The following is a 14,424-nucleotide window of genomic DNA, read 5'->3' on the forward strand; positions in this document are numbered from 1 at the left end:
TCCAATGGCTCCTGATTTGGTAAAAGCAGGGAGGATGTCATAGAAAAGGCATTCCTTGACAACATGCTAACAAAGGTGTATACACCCCAAAGGACGGGAGGAATGATATTCATTGTAACTCATCCGACTTTGCATTCACCATCAAATGTGAGAAGGCTTTCAAGTCTTATTTTAAAGAATTTTGAGGAGTATGTTTCATATTAAATAGGATTACACTTTTTAAACAATGAACTAACAAAGTTTTTGTTTGAAAATATGAGACTTAGGTGTTCAGTTGGGGATTTGACACTGAGATATGGCTCCTGCCCAGGATACACCCCAAAGGGAAAGCTGTAAACCCAAGGACCTACATATGCCAGCCAAATAAAATAAATCTAGATGTGTGCTAAATCTCACAACAGGAATGTTGGCAATGTGAGAAAAAAGATGAGATAGCATCTCTAAATTCCATCATCCCCCCATTAATGCACACAAATACATTTCTTTAATATACTAAGACATTTTGATAAAATTATTCAACATATTGACTGAATTTTCGGCAAGGATGAGAAACAAAATGAAAAGGTCACCACAGAAAAATTGTTTAATACATGTAAGAAGACAGAAATTGCGTCAACATACTTTATACACAAACAGAGATATAAAAAATGTGCTATATATGTGTAATAAGAATTATAATGCAGGGCTGGGGATGTGGCTCAAGCGGTAGCGTGCTCGCCTGGCATGCGTGCGGCCCGGGTTCGATCCTCAGCACCACATACCAACAAAGATGTTGTGTCCGCTGAGAACTAAAAAATAAATATTAAAAATTCTCTCTCTCTCTCTCTCTCTCTCTCTCTCTCTCTCTCTCTCTCTCTCTCTCCTCTCTCACTCTCTTTTTTTTTAAAAAAAAGAATTATAATGCATTCTGCTGTCATTTATTTTTTAAAAAATCAATAAAAAATAAACAAAAAATAACAAATAAACATTAACCAGGATTTAAAGTTTATAAATATATATATATATTTCAACTTGTAGCAAATAACTACTGATTTTCACTAGAATTTTGAGCCTTTGACAACATCACCCTTTCACATGAATGCAGTCAGTGACCATTATTACCATTCATAACCCAGGTGGTTATTCGTCAGTCTCAAATTTAATCTCAACTTTTTATTTTTCAAAATGTTTATGCAAGTGGAAGCACAAGCAACATTTAGAATTTTTTTGCCTCCATTACATAGTAAATTTAGCTATAAGTTGACAGGACTACTAATGCTATTTTCAGATTCTAACCAGTTCAGAGTGGTTTTAGATGTAATTAGTAATATATAATGCCTGGATTCCAAAAGACTATTTAAAAGGTATTTTCATTTGGCCTCCTTTACTTTCCTCAAGAAAGAAAAACAAGAAGGAACAGGAAGAAATGCTTTATATGTTGACAAACCTGAGACTGGGTGCATTGAGCGTCATCAGAACTTTTGTGCTCTTCTTCTGAAGTCATGTCAAAATGGGTCTCTGCTGATAAATGAATACATTTACTCACATTCCTTAGAACTGCATTAGAAAGCGTGAACATCAATCCAAATAGAAAAGGATGATTGTAACACCAAAACAACTTAATATTCCCAAATGTGATTTCCAATTAAGTTTAATGTTTGGTAAATAATTACTGGTTTCAACTTTCCACAGTTTTTCTTTTTTCTTTTTCTTTCTTTGTGTATACACCTTGGGAGTGGACCCACAAACTTATGCATTCTTGTCAAATACTCTAACATTTAGTTCTATCCCATGGACACTTTAATTGGCAACTGGAGTCCTCTGAGTGGACTCAATACAGCCATCCTTCAAGGCTTCGACTTCCAAGTAGTTGTGAATAAAGATGTACCCATTTGCACCCAACAAACATTGAGTTCTCAGGGAGTATTTTTTCTTGATCCAAATCCTCAACACACATCTTATAGAGACATACAGGATACAAGGTTCAGTGCAAACCATATTGCCAAGATTTGTCTACTCAAGATCAATGAAATTTGCTCAGAAACAAGCTTGAAAATACACATGGAAAGAAGGGCTGATTCTGGGAAAATGTTAGTATAGAGTAAGCTGCATTCTAAGCTGCACTATTGCATGGAGACCAAAGAGTTGGTGAAGAGCTTCTCAGCAAAGTGAGTGAAAGAGGGATTTTATTCAAATCCCTAAAATTTCTGAACACTGAAAAAGTCCTGAGATTCAGTAAAATGTGTACCATAAACAAAAAAAGCCTACAACCTGCATGCAGATCTGCCTCAGACAAAGGGGGAGAGAGAAGAGGAAGTTGCATTCTAAGTTGTACCATGATGTGCCCTGCTAAGGAGAAACCTGAGATCAAAAATATTGCCTTAACTGATCTGACCAAAAGGTGCACTATGCACTGGTGCTTAAAAAGCATGCTCTTCTCTCAATGAGTGATGGGAGTGCTGAAGCCATAGCCATCCTCGGAAAGAGTGCAACAGTAATTTCTTTGATTCAGTTCCTCTAAACAACACACACACACACACACACACACACACACACACGCACACGCACACGCACATGAGGATCCTGGAAGTGCCTATCAAGGGACCTAGGTTGTGCCTCATGGAAGGTAGAAAAAACTGGTGCAGGCTAGACTATATCCATGTGACTCCAGTGAGAAGGGCAAAGGGGAACCTATGTGTCTGGAAGCTAATGTGACCAGCTGAAGTGTCAGAGAAAATGACCTAAGAAGGAAGAGAAAATGTGCCCCCACGGATGGTGTTTTTTCTGGCTACTCACCCCTCAAAAAGACAGGTGAGAGGTGAGTAGCCAGAGAGCAGGAGATGGCGAGAGCATGAAATTCTGTAGGCCCACACAGAGAAAAGTATGAAATAGGTCAGGATTTGTCTCAGAATAAAGGGATAGGTGAGGCCTAATGCCAGAGGACAGTTGAGGCAGAAGAAAGGTATAAAGATACAGAATGAGGCTTGGCTTATGTCAGGAAATATTTCTAAGAAATTTCAGAAGGTTGACCTTTCACATTCTAAAGAGATGCTTATGGTGACATTTGCATGGTAGCTAGTTCACTCCAAAGGCTGGAAATAGGGAGAATGTAATAGTATGATATGTAGGGGAAACAACTCAGAATTGAGGGGATATTCCCAGAAACAGAGGAGAGATCATTTTCTATGACTACTGATGACATTGTGAGGAAAATCCTCCCACCTCTTTGGGAAAACCACCTTACATGTGAGAACACTGGTAGCATTTCAAGTGTTTTAACATTGTGTTCCCTGGAGTGTTGTAATGTAAAACTTACCCAATTCGACTGTCTTTTCTTTCACCTTGCCTAATCCTTTCCGTGGAAGCGCCTTTTTTATTGTGATGGGATCGGTGCGCTTAGAAAGAAGATAGTACATAAAGAGTGTATTTTTCATTGACTACAAAGTTAATAATTTAGAATAAATATAGAAATTTCATTACCTTTCTGAAATCAGATGAATCCCTAGAGGCTGAAAAACAAAAGGGGTATATAATCAAGCAAAGTTGAAGAGGACAAAACAACTCATACATTACAGATGCCTCCACATACATCTGAGGTCCATGGTTCAGCTGTGCTAAAAATTATGCTATCTCCTGGGTTTCTGTGCTGGCTGGTTTGGCTGACAACAATCATGTGACTAAAGGAATTTTGTGAATAGGTTTTGTGAAACATGCTGTTCATTTCACAAACCTGAGATTATTTGTCCAAGGACCATAAATAAAACAGACAAGGAAACATATACCAATGCAGAGATACAGATTGATGGAGAATCCAACAATCCTCTAGTGGAGAAGCAAAGAAGGTCCCTAAGAGCATCAATGGCAAAGGTGAAGTCAAAACAAAAACAAGCCATAGAACCTATCTTACTGAAATACTATTGAAAAGATTTAATCTTTATAATTTTAAGTATGTATATTTTTACTGCCTTTGTCCTTTCATTTTTGCTTAGTAAGGCCAAAGCTGTGTTCAGATCCCAGGGAAATGTTAGGTTCATTTCTCAACAAAGATATCTGAAGGAGTCAGTTGATATACATATTTTGACACTGAAAGCTATGACATCTATTATTTGTTTCTTATATTCAGGTGGGATGCTGGTTCCTCTTGTGCATCCTCTATTCCTGTATTCTCTGGTTTAAACAGATTAGATTTTCATGATCCCCTTGTGTGAGAACAGATGGTTTCTACATCTAAGAAATAAGGGTTAATTGGTTTAAACTTTTTAGACATAAAAATTTAAAGGGAAAGTTGAAATGGAAGAGCACAGCTTTATCTGATAACAATAATATATTATTACACACACAAACACACTCATATATGACAAAGATTTTGGGTATTCAAAGAGTAAACTGTATAAAGAGTTCTGTTTGCAAATGAATTTGGTTTGGTGTGACTTGCCAGTGTTCAAAAAAGGCCAGGCCTATATAATATATAATTATATATATAATTATAATTAGCTTTTGAAGGATGAGGATGTAGCTCAGTAATGAAGTGAATTTCTAGAATGCCCATGATCAAAATTTTATTTTCAGGCAAATAGGAAAGAAATACAGAAAGTAATTATGTAAGGAAAAAAGAGAGGGAGGTAAGGGAGAAGGAAGGAAGGAAGGAAGGAAGGAAGGAAGGAGAGAGGGAGGGAAGGAAGGAAGGAAGGAAGGAAGGAAGGAAGGAAGGAAGGAAGGAAGGAGAGAGGGAGGGAAGGAAGGAAGGAAGGAAGGAAGGAAGGAAGGAAGGAAGGAAGGAAGGAAGGAAGGAGAGAGGGAGGGAGGGAAGGAAGGAAGGAAGGAAGGAAGGAAGGAAGGAAGGAAGGAAGGAAGAGAGAAAAGAAGAGAAAGAGTAGAGCTGTCATTAAAAATCACTAATGATTCTGAAATGTAATTTTGCTCCTCAGAATGACTCAATTTAAACCACAGCAAGCAGTATGTCTGAGAGGTATGGAGAAAAGATGGTCATGGCTGGAATTTTTCCCCAACTTACAAGCCCCTCATGATTCAAATGATGGACAAGTTACAGTCTCTCACATATTGTGAAAGATAGATATACTGATAGCCCCTGAATTGCAAGCTCTCAGTTTCCCCTTCATTCCCTCCAAGATTACCCAGCTAACTTATTTTGTTTCTTCCACATTTCTCCTTCCCAGGCACTTTTCAAATGCAACATCTTGATCTCTGGTCTTGATTCTTTATATTTTCCATTTTGTCAATGAATTATCCCCACTCTTTCTTTTTCTTTACTTTTTTTTTTTTTAGTTGAGGATGGACACAATGTCTTCATTTTATTTATTTATTTATCTATCTATCTATCTATCTATCTATTTATTTATTTATATGTGTTGCTGAGGATAAACCCAGTGCCTCAGGCATGCAAGGCAAGCACTCTACCACTGAGCTACAACCCAAGTCCACCACTCTTTCTTAATTCTCAACTTAAGGATTAGACCTAAGAAATATAAATTCTATACTTTGAGTTCTTATCACTTGCCAAGAGACAAGATCAGAATAAAAACTAGATGTATGCAATAACTTTATTATATTTGATGTTCCAGTGGCTCTGCATTTAGTTTTGCTAAAAGGAAATCCTCTCCTGGCCTCTTTACATGGTGGCCGGCAGATAGTGATCATTGGAATCACCTTACATGAAAGAAAACATAGATGTGCAGGCCAGGTAAGTCAGAGTATACATTTTGAATAGGGATCGCCACAGATAATCTATTAGGGTCTGAGAGTCTGGGTCTGCACTTAGTCTGCTTCTCATTTCCCTGCCTTCAAATGCCTTACAGTAATACAGCCAGTTTTCCACCCAATGATGTTCCCAAACCTGAACGATGAGAAGAAGTCCTTTCTCCTTCATTTACTCACTGTATTCTCTCTGCTTTTCTCAGTGTCTATTCTCCCTTCTCCTTTCCAAATTGTCCAAAGAATATTTTAAAAACCTATGAATTTAGGTGTCAGTCCATAACAATTTGCACATTTTTCCACTTCCCATACTTCTGTGTCTGCCATCTGTGCTTCATCCCAGGTAGTGGCAAGAATGTCTATGATATAGGTATTTTTATTTTTTATTTGTTTTAATTACAATATTGTTTTACATAAATTTATGACCAGACACATGGATTTATGAACATTTCACTTAAACAGAAAAAATCCTTCCTTTCTTCATGATCAGTTCTTCACATGTCAATTGCTTTCTAATGACAACTCAGAAATGAGTGGTGAGAAAAAATATTCTCACCTTGAGTCATTTGCACAACTGGAAACTCTCACTTTCCTTCCACATTTTGAACAGGTGGTCTTTTTATTCTGATACATGACTGAAATTTATCAGCCTTCATGGCTTCTTTTTCCTTCATTTACTCGCTGCACTCACTCTCTCTGCCTTTCTCAATGTGTATTCACCCTTATCCTCTCTACTTCACAATTTCCAACTCCCCTATGATCTATGCCTGTCTTGTATAGAAACTAAGAGGGACACTCCCACTATAACCTGCTGCTGGACTTTGGTCTTAAGAGAGACAACTCATTATCTTTCTTACTTTTTCATTATTACCTGTTTACTAGGTTCATTTTTTCAAGTATTAGAATAAATTAGCACTCATGTTAGAAATCAATATTCTGTCCAAAGAACTGTGTAGAGTATGTAGTTCTTACCATGGACATGTCCATCTGCTTTCTCTTTTGGTATATAATGTTTCTCTCCAGATGAGTGAGAAATGCACATGTGTGGACCACCCTCAGAAAATACCTGCAAAATAAAGGACCCCAATGAGCTACATGAAAACTTCACTATCACTCTTTTAGACATCACCCAAATTTTGGTCTTGAAAGCAGCTAACTAAAATGTCGATAAGTACAGTCATATTTTCCACAGGGAAACCTAGAATTTGTACTTAATATGAAGCTGAACTCTTGTTTTCCAATGGCTCCTGATTTGGTAAAGCAGGATGGATATCATAGAAAAGGTATTCCCTGAAAATTTAATAACATAAATGCATGTATTCTAAGAGTTTAAACAACCATATATCACAACCCCACAAGATGAGAATGCATTAAATACTTAATTAAACATTATTGAGAAATATAATTAATATTATGTTGCATTACATGTTTTAAATAACAGACTTATGAGACTCAGTGTGATAAAGAGATTTGGAATTATGTGATGTTGAGCAGGAATAAGACTTTATTCGACTTGCCTCATTTTGGTCATCAGAGTCTCACAGGATCTAAATAGCTTATAGTAAGTGTTTCACAGAGAGAAAATTCAGTTTAATAAAATGACAAAGTAGGGTGAAGAAATGTTTCTATGGTACTGTTAGAAAGCAACACACAGGATCTGGGTAGAGTAAACAACATGTTCCTCTGAGAGAGAACTAAAAAGTACACCAATGAAGAAAAATGGCAGCACAAAATTGTACAGCACTTCCTGACTATTTTTCAGAGCTTGAGTCATATTGGCTCCTGTATGCATTCTGGATAAAAAAAGAGCAGCTATGGAAAAAAGAAAACCTGGAGAGGCACCGTAGAGAGCCTCAGACCAAATGAAACCCAGAATTTTGGCTTTTAGAATAGTAAATGAATTCAAGGATTTCACCACCCATCCATGGGCTGGGTGTGTGAGCTATGCACATTTGAGTGTATGAGAAAAACTGGTCTGAAATTACTGTTTAATTAGGATCTGCATGTATGTGTGTCTTTTCACTCACTCTGCCTGTGATACCCACAGAGCACTTGAGATGGGTGTGATTTTCCATGTTTATAATGTAACAAACTGAGCCACTGGGAAGGACCATCTTTTACCATAAATGTACTCAATGACCATCACCACTATATATGTTCATCAATTAAAATGGTTATTACCAAAACCACTAATTTTAACTTCTTCATCATTTTCAGGGGTTAAAAAAACAGAAACCCAAATAATATTCAGAAAAAAAATCTGCCTGAATCACAAGGATAATATTTATCTATATGTTATCCTGAATTTTAATGCTATTTTCAGATTCATAACCAGTTAAATTCTATTAGGTTTCAATATTAAATTATCATCTTTAGATTTCAAACCACTGTTATGAAAGATAATCAAATTTGTCCATATTGACTTTCTTAAAACAAGGAATACAGTAAGAAATCAGAAGTTTTAAAAAATATATCTGAGTGAACACACCTGTGGCTGCTTATTTTTGGTGTCATCAAGACCTTCCTCCTCTTCTTCAGATGATGAGAACCAAAGTGGTTCAGCTGAAAAATGTATGTAGATTTACGTAAACAACTTAGAACATTTAGAGAGAATGATAGTCTGCCAAAAATAAAAAGTAATAATAAGCTTGAATTTTAGGTGCTATTACCTCTTTAACTGTTTATTGGTGGGGTATACTTGTGTGTACTCAGTGATTTAAACCTAGAACATTGCAACCTTGGCAAGAGCTCTGCCAGAGTTGTATATTTGTTTATTTTTGGAAACTGGGTCTCTCTAAAGTGTTTGTTTTGGCCTGAGACTGCCATTCTCTTGTCTCAGTCTCCCAATAGCTGTGTTTAGAGGTGATCCACTGTACCCAGCAGAGAATTTTTTTTCAGGGAATGTTTTTAGTGGTATAAAACTTCAATAGTCTACCTGAGGAGACACTATGTATCACCAGGTTTAAGAAACCAGAATATCTCAAAGGTATATCCACTCAAGATGAATGAAAATTTGCCAGAATTAAATTTTAAGAACACTAAAGAAATGTGGGGATACACACAATTTGGTATTCTCTTCCCCATAACAGTAACTTTTAAAAACAACTATTCATCAATAGTCATTTCCACAGTGACTTAGACTCTACTGTTATCAATGAACATCTTGCATATGCAATATTTTTCTACATTACTCTAAACAAATGTGTTCTTCTGTAAGACTTAGTCTGTTCAGTCCTGCATGATTATCAATCTCCTTGTCATAAACTGCTTTTTACCCCCTTGAGGTGTCTCAGCATTTCAGCCACTGTTCAACTGGATAGCTACCAGTTGACTTGTAAATTACTCCTTCCCCTGTCTAGCCCTTTGGCTCCTGAACTTGAGAAGACCTCTTTTATATCACCTTAGCATCAACAGTTTATTTGAACCGAGAATTATTATGTTCCCTATGAGAATAGAGTAAAAAGGTACCAGGAATAATGGCTTTCCTAGAGCTAGGATTCAGGAGAGACTAAAGGAATGAGGTTACCAGTAAGAGGCAGAAAATGGGGAAAGCTTAAAAGGCTGCAGCTAGATACAGAGTGAAGCATTAAATGGGTCAGTATTTGTCTGAAAATATAGGGATTGGTGAGGAGCCATCAAGATGACAGTAAAATTAAGGGAAAGGATAAAGTGTTAGGCTGAACGCATGAAAGATTTCTGGGTAATTTTAAAAGCTGGCCTTTTATCTTCTAGAGAGGTTCATAGTCACATTTGCGTTGTAGCTAGATGGCTCCAAATGCTGACAATAGGATGAGTGTGGAGAGCATATTCATGAGCAGAAATGAATAAGAAGGTGGCAGGAATGCCAAATAGAGGGAAGTAGGCCAGAATGGAAAAAATGTTCCATGAAAAATAGAGGATATATCATTTTCTGGGACCAGTGTAGAATGAAGTTCCATTAAGTAATAAAGGACAAAGCTGGGTCTCTGGAATAAGAGGCTCTGTACTGTTACACAATGTTTCAAATGGCATGTAGAATAAAACACACCAACTGTTTAAGTTCTTCGGGTTTAGCATGTAATATTTGAATTTCTCATTTTTGTATGTTAAGGGACTCATTTTAGTGCTTGGGGGTCAGTTTCCTGAATCTTGGATTTACCCAGCCTTCCAATGAATAAGAGAAAAAGCTTTGTGGCAGAGCCACTGCTTAGCATGCCAAAGTATCTGTGTTCAGTCCCCACCATTGAAAAGTAAACTAAAACAAAAGCAAACAAAAAAAGAAAGAAAAGCATGAAGAGGGAATATATAAAGTGGTTTGTGTAAGTAGTTTTGAATTTACAACTCTGGGTCAATAAAAATCATAAAAGAGTAATTTCCTAAAAATACTCTATTAGTTTTACAGAAAATGAATAATATTAAGAATACACAATAATACGTATGGTTTAATACAGAGATAATCACAACTGATGAAGGACATAGAATCCACAGCTGCATAAAGTACAATGTAATTGTTCAATAAAGTGGGTATTATATTAGAATTGAAATTAAATTTTGATTGGGTCTTGTTTCACACACTATACTTAATCTCTGGGTTCAGACACATATTTTTATGTTCATCTCCCAAGATTTGGAAATTATTGGCAGCTATGCAATAAGTTTTTATAAAATTTTGGAGGAAAATAGAGCCTCATAATTCACCTAACAGGTATAAGAATTCCGGGAAATTTAATTTTAAAAATGTCTGAGATAAAGATTTTTTTAGAAATCATTTTGTTGTGACAATTTTAAACTTGTATGCCAATATAGACACTGGAATGTGTATGTATGTGTGTATGTATGTATATGTATATATATTTTTTACCTGATTTGCATATCCTTTCTTCTGTTGTCCCCACTGTATTCTTTTGAAGAAAATACCTCCTGTCTAAGATAGGCTGTATGGGTTTGGAAAGTAGATATTAAATATGTGTTGTACATTTTATACTATACACGGTTAATAATTCAAGACAAACATAGAAGTTTATAATTACCTGCACAACAGGATGTGTGAAATTCTGGAATACTGAAAATCAAAGGGGATACACAATTCACAAAACATGAATATGACAAAATCACCCACACCTTCCTGCTGAATTGACATGGAGTCAAGTTCCAAGGGTTAGCTTTGATAAATAATATTTTAACATTTGGACTTCTGTGTTTGCTGGTTTTTGTTGAGTACAGCAGCATGATTCAAATATATTGAAGAAAAACATCCAATATTAGTTTAATTAAGCATAGAGTTAAGTTTTCAAAAGTGAGATTACATTTCCGATTACCACAAATATAATAGGGAATGCACACATGCCAAGTAAAGGTGCGGATTGATTGAGGGAATGGGGATATCTAATCAGAGGAGCAAAGGAGAAACTTTGGGGCATAAATATATAAAATAAAGAAAATAATTTAACAGCAGGTATGTTTAATGTAGCCTATCACAATCATTTCATTAACTTTATTACAGGTATGTATCCTGTTCCTCCATTTGTCCTACAATATAGTAAGTCCAAAGTTGTGATAACCATCAAGTGGAAAGTATAATTCATTTGCATTGAGGAAAGTTCTGAGAAATGATCAGCTTTGGTATACACTTATTAAAATAATCATTTTTCCATACCCATGGAGGACAGTGGTGTATCTTCTTTTAATATATCCTCTGGTCTGACCCACTGAAAGTTTCTTGATTCATTCATTTGAGAAGACATAGGAACTGTATCTAATAAATAATTTTAATAATCATAAAATATTAATATATGGTAATCCAAAGGGGAAAAGTGAACTGAAATGCAAAAGAATTATCAGACATGAAAAACCTTTTATATTTCAAATTCATTAGCATATATACAAAAAATAACAGCTTTGGTATTCAACAAATTAACCTAAAGAGTCTGCTGTTTACAAAATGAGCCTTGTTTGATATAACTTCTTAGACTTTCAAAGATTTTCATAAAATATCTGTCATATCAGAATACTAGCTATTTAGAGAAAAGGACTTGGCAGAGTAATTGAGTGCATTCCTAGCATGCCTAAAGCCATGGTTTCATTAAAGAAAAAAACTGTCTTTTTAAATGCCCCATATTTCTTAAATGCTATGTTTCTGATCTCAAATACTGATATCAATACATCCCTATACTTGGTAGTTATGCAGCAAAGGAATTAAAGTGTCTGGTTGCCCCAATTCTAACAGTTTCCCCTGCTTAAAACCATCTCTGGACTAGTAATTCTCACTTTTGTTTGAAGGCAAATATAGTGAAACCAGCTGAAATGCATTACCTCAGTCTCTTTATTATTACCTTCAAAATTACCTACCTAATTTTAATCCCTCCTCACTACCTCCTCCCTTTGATTTTCAAAAGCTATCTCTAGACCTCTAGTCTTGATTCTTTTTTGGTTGTTGTTGTTTAGATTATTCCCACTACTTTTTCTTCCCAATGCAGTAACTGTATCTTAAAAATACAATTTCTAGGAGCTGGGTTTTGGCTCAGTCTTAGGGCGCTTGTCTAACACATGTGAAGTACTGGGTTGAATCCTCAGCACTATATAAAATAAATAATATAAAGGTATTGTGTCAATTTACAACTCAAAAAATCTTTAAAAAAATACAATTTGGGGGCTTGGGTTATGGCTCAGCGGTAGAGTGTTTGCCTTGCATGTGCAAGGCTCTGGGTTCGATCCTCAGCACCACATAAAAATAAATAAATAAATAAATAGAGTTATTGTGTACAACTACAAAAAATATTTTAAAAAATACAATTTCTATGTTTCATCCATTTGTTCTTCCCCTTTGCCAACAGACATAATCAAAAACAAAGCAAGATTTATTCTCTAATTTAATATAGTTATGCCATGAACTAAGACACAATGGCTCTTAATTTAGATTTTCTAAAGGGCAATTCATTCAACTGCTCTTGCAAATCAGAATGTAGTCTGAGAATCAAGGAGCATTGGAAGCATCTTTGAATGTATTCAGGAGGTAGAACCAAAGACCTGCTGAGTCAGAACATACATTTTGTACATGGTCCCCAACATATGATTCAATAAAATTTGAGAGTTCTTAGGCATGCTTAATCTTCTACCAATTCCTCTAAATTAACATGCCTATTTGATGTTTCTTTTTGCTTTGTTATTTTGTTATTGGTACTGGGGATTGAACCCATGGGTGTCTAACTACTGAGCAACATCCATATCCCTTTTTATATTTTATTTAGAGAAAGGGTTTTGCTGAATATCTGAGGGCCTCATTCAGTTACTGAGCTGGCTTTAAAATAAAAATTATTTCTCCGTCTTCAGCCTCCAGAGCCACTGGGAATATAGGCATGCACCATGTGCCTGGCCATTTATTTCACCTATTTAAAATTCTCCCTATTTTGTACTCTAATTTATAGATGTATTAGAAGTCATAATCTTTCCAAGGAATGTTTCATCAGGCCATCATCATTGTGCATCTGCTTATTTTTTCTTTTTCTTTCTTTCTTTTTTCTTTTGGTTGTTGTTGTCTATAGTCTTTTCTCATTCTTCATTTCCGAATTCTTCTCTCCCCTTTCTTATGTCCCAACTTTTCTCTAATTTCAGCAGGTCTGGACTTAATAACTCAGCTCCTCTAGGACCACTCCAACTTACCCTGTGGTTGCAACTTGATAAGATACACTATTTCAACTCCCATACTATTTATTATTTTCATTTCTTCCACTATTAAATCATACTAGTGCTCATGTTTTAAACATGCATTATATCCAATGATTTTATAATGAGTGGTTCTTACCTTCTGTATGTCCATTTATACCATCTTTTTCTCTTTGATGTGCATCACCAAATGAATGACCAACACTATTCTGAGGAAGAATCTGAGAGAGAGTCGTCTGGTAAAATTAAACAACTAATGAATTATATGAAGATTGCCTAATCAGTATTCTAAGGAGACACCTAATTTTCCAGATTTGAAATAAATTAGATGAAAAACTAGATAAGTACACATTAAAAATTGAAATATTTTATATCACAGTGTTATATATACTTTGCAAATCAGCCAAATATTATATTCATTTGTCTACTAACTCTATAAAACCAGGATAGAAGGACAATAGAGAACTATCAACACGAGGGCTAGGGTTGTGGAATATATATATATATATATATATATATATATATATATATATGAGATAATGGGGTTCATTATAACTTATACAGAAATGCATATAACATATTTAGACAAATCTTACTGCCCAGTACATTTTCTAACCCTTCAGATATCTCTCCACTAATCCACCAAAAGCAGTTGTACGAGGACAGTTTATACTAAGGGCTACCTCCATTTGAAAATCTAAGATATTTCAATTTAAAAACCTCATAATGCATCCCAAGGTCTAAGAAAAACCTCAGTAAATGAATTCTAAAACCAATACAAGAAAAGAATTCATTAAAGTCAGAGCCAAAATTATAAAAGATAATTTTTTAAAAAAAAACATAGTAATAATGGAACAAATAGTTTGTTTTTAAAATGGTAAATAAACTTGATAAACCCTTGGCCAAGGGAACTAAAAGAAAAAAGGAGATACAGATGAATAAAGCTAGAAACAAAAAGTGAAATATTAAAACAGATACCACTGAAATCCAGAAGATCTCTAGAGACTACTAGAGAACTTATTCAATGAATGGGAAAAAATTTAGACTATTTTAAAGAATAAAATCGAAAGATAAATAAATCTAAGTGATATT

The 14,424-nt window shown here is 35.2% G+C and overlaps 1 protein-coding gene across 1 annotated transcript in view; it reads right to left on the reverse strand.

Annotated features, from left to right (window-relative positions):
* The window catches only part of LOC144367373 (ankyrin repeat domain-containing protein 26-like), a 33,515-nt gene extending 19,864 nt beyond the window's left edge, over window positions 1–13,651 (reverse strand). The window contains exons 1-9 of the mRNA XM_078023368.1: window positions 13,472–13,651; window positions 11,327–11,425; window positions 10,701–10,732; window positions 10,532–10,604; window positions 8,180–8,253; window positions 6,664–6,757; window positions 3,460–3,488; window positions 3,296–3,374; window positions 1,427–1,500 (exon numbers count right to left, since the gene is read on the reverse strand). Coding sequence (XP_077879494.1) covers window positions 1,427–1,500; window positions 3,296–3,374; window positions 3,460–3,488; window positions 6,664–6,757; window positions 8,180–8,253; window positions 10,532–10,604; window positions 10,701–10,732; window positions 11,327–11,414 — 543 coding nt within the window. The 5' untranslated portion in view covers window positions 11,415–11,425; window positions 13,472–13,651. The remainder of the gene's footprint in view (window positions 1–1,426; window positions 1,501–3,295; window positions 3,375–3,459; window positions 3,489–6,663; window positions 6,758–8,179; window positions 8,254–10,531; window positions 10,605–10,700; window positions 10,733–11,326; window positions 11,426–13,471) is intronic.
* Window positions 13,652–14,424: the final 773 nt, after the last annotated feature.

The sequence above is a fragment of the Ictidomys tridecemlineatus genome, chromosome 1, assembly GCF_052094955.1.
Source record: "Ictidomys tridecemlineatus isolate mIctTri1 chromosome 1, mIctTri1.hap1, whole genome shotgun sequence".
Taxonomy (NCBI): domain Eukaryota; kingdom Metazoa; phylum Chordata; class Mammalia; order Rodentia; family Sciuridae; genus Ictidomys; species Ictidomys tridecemlineatus.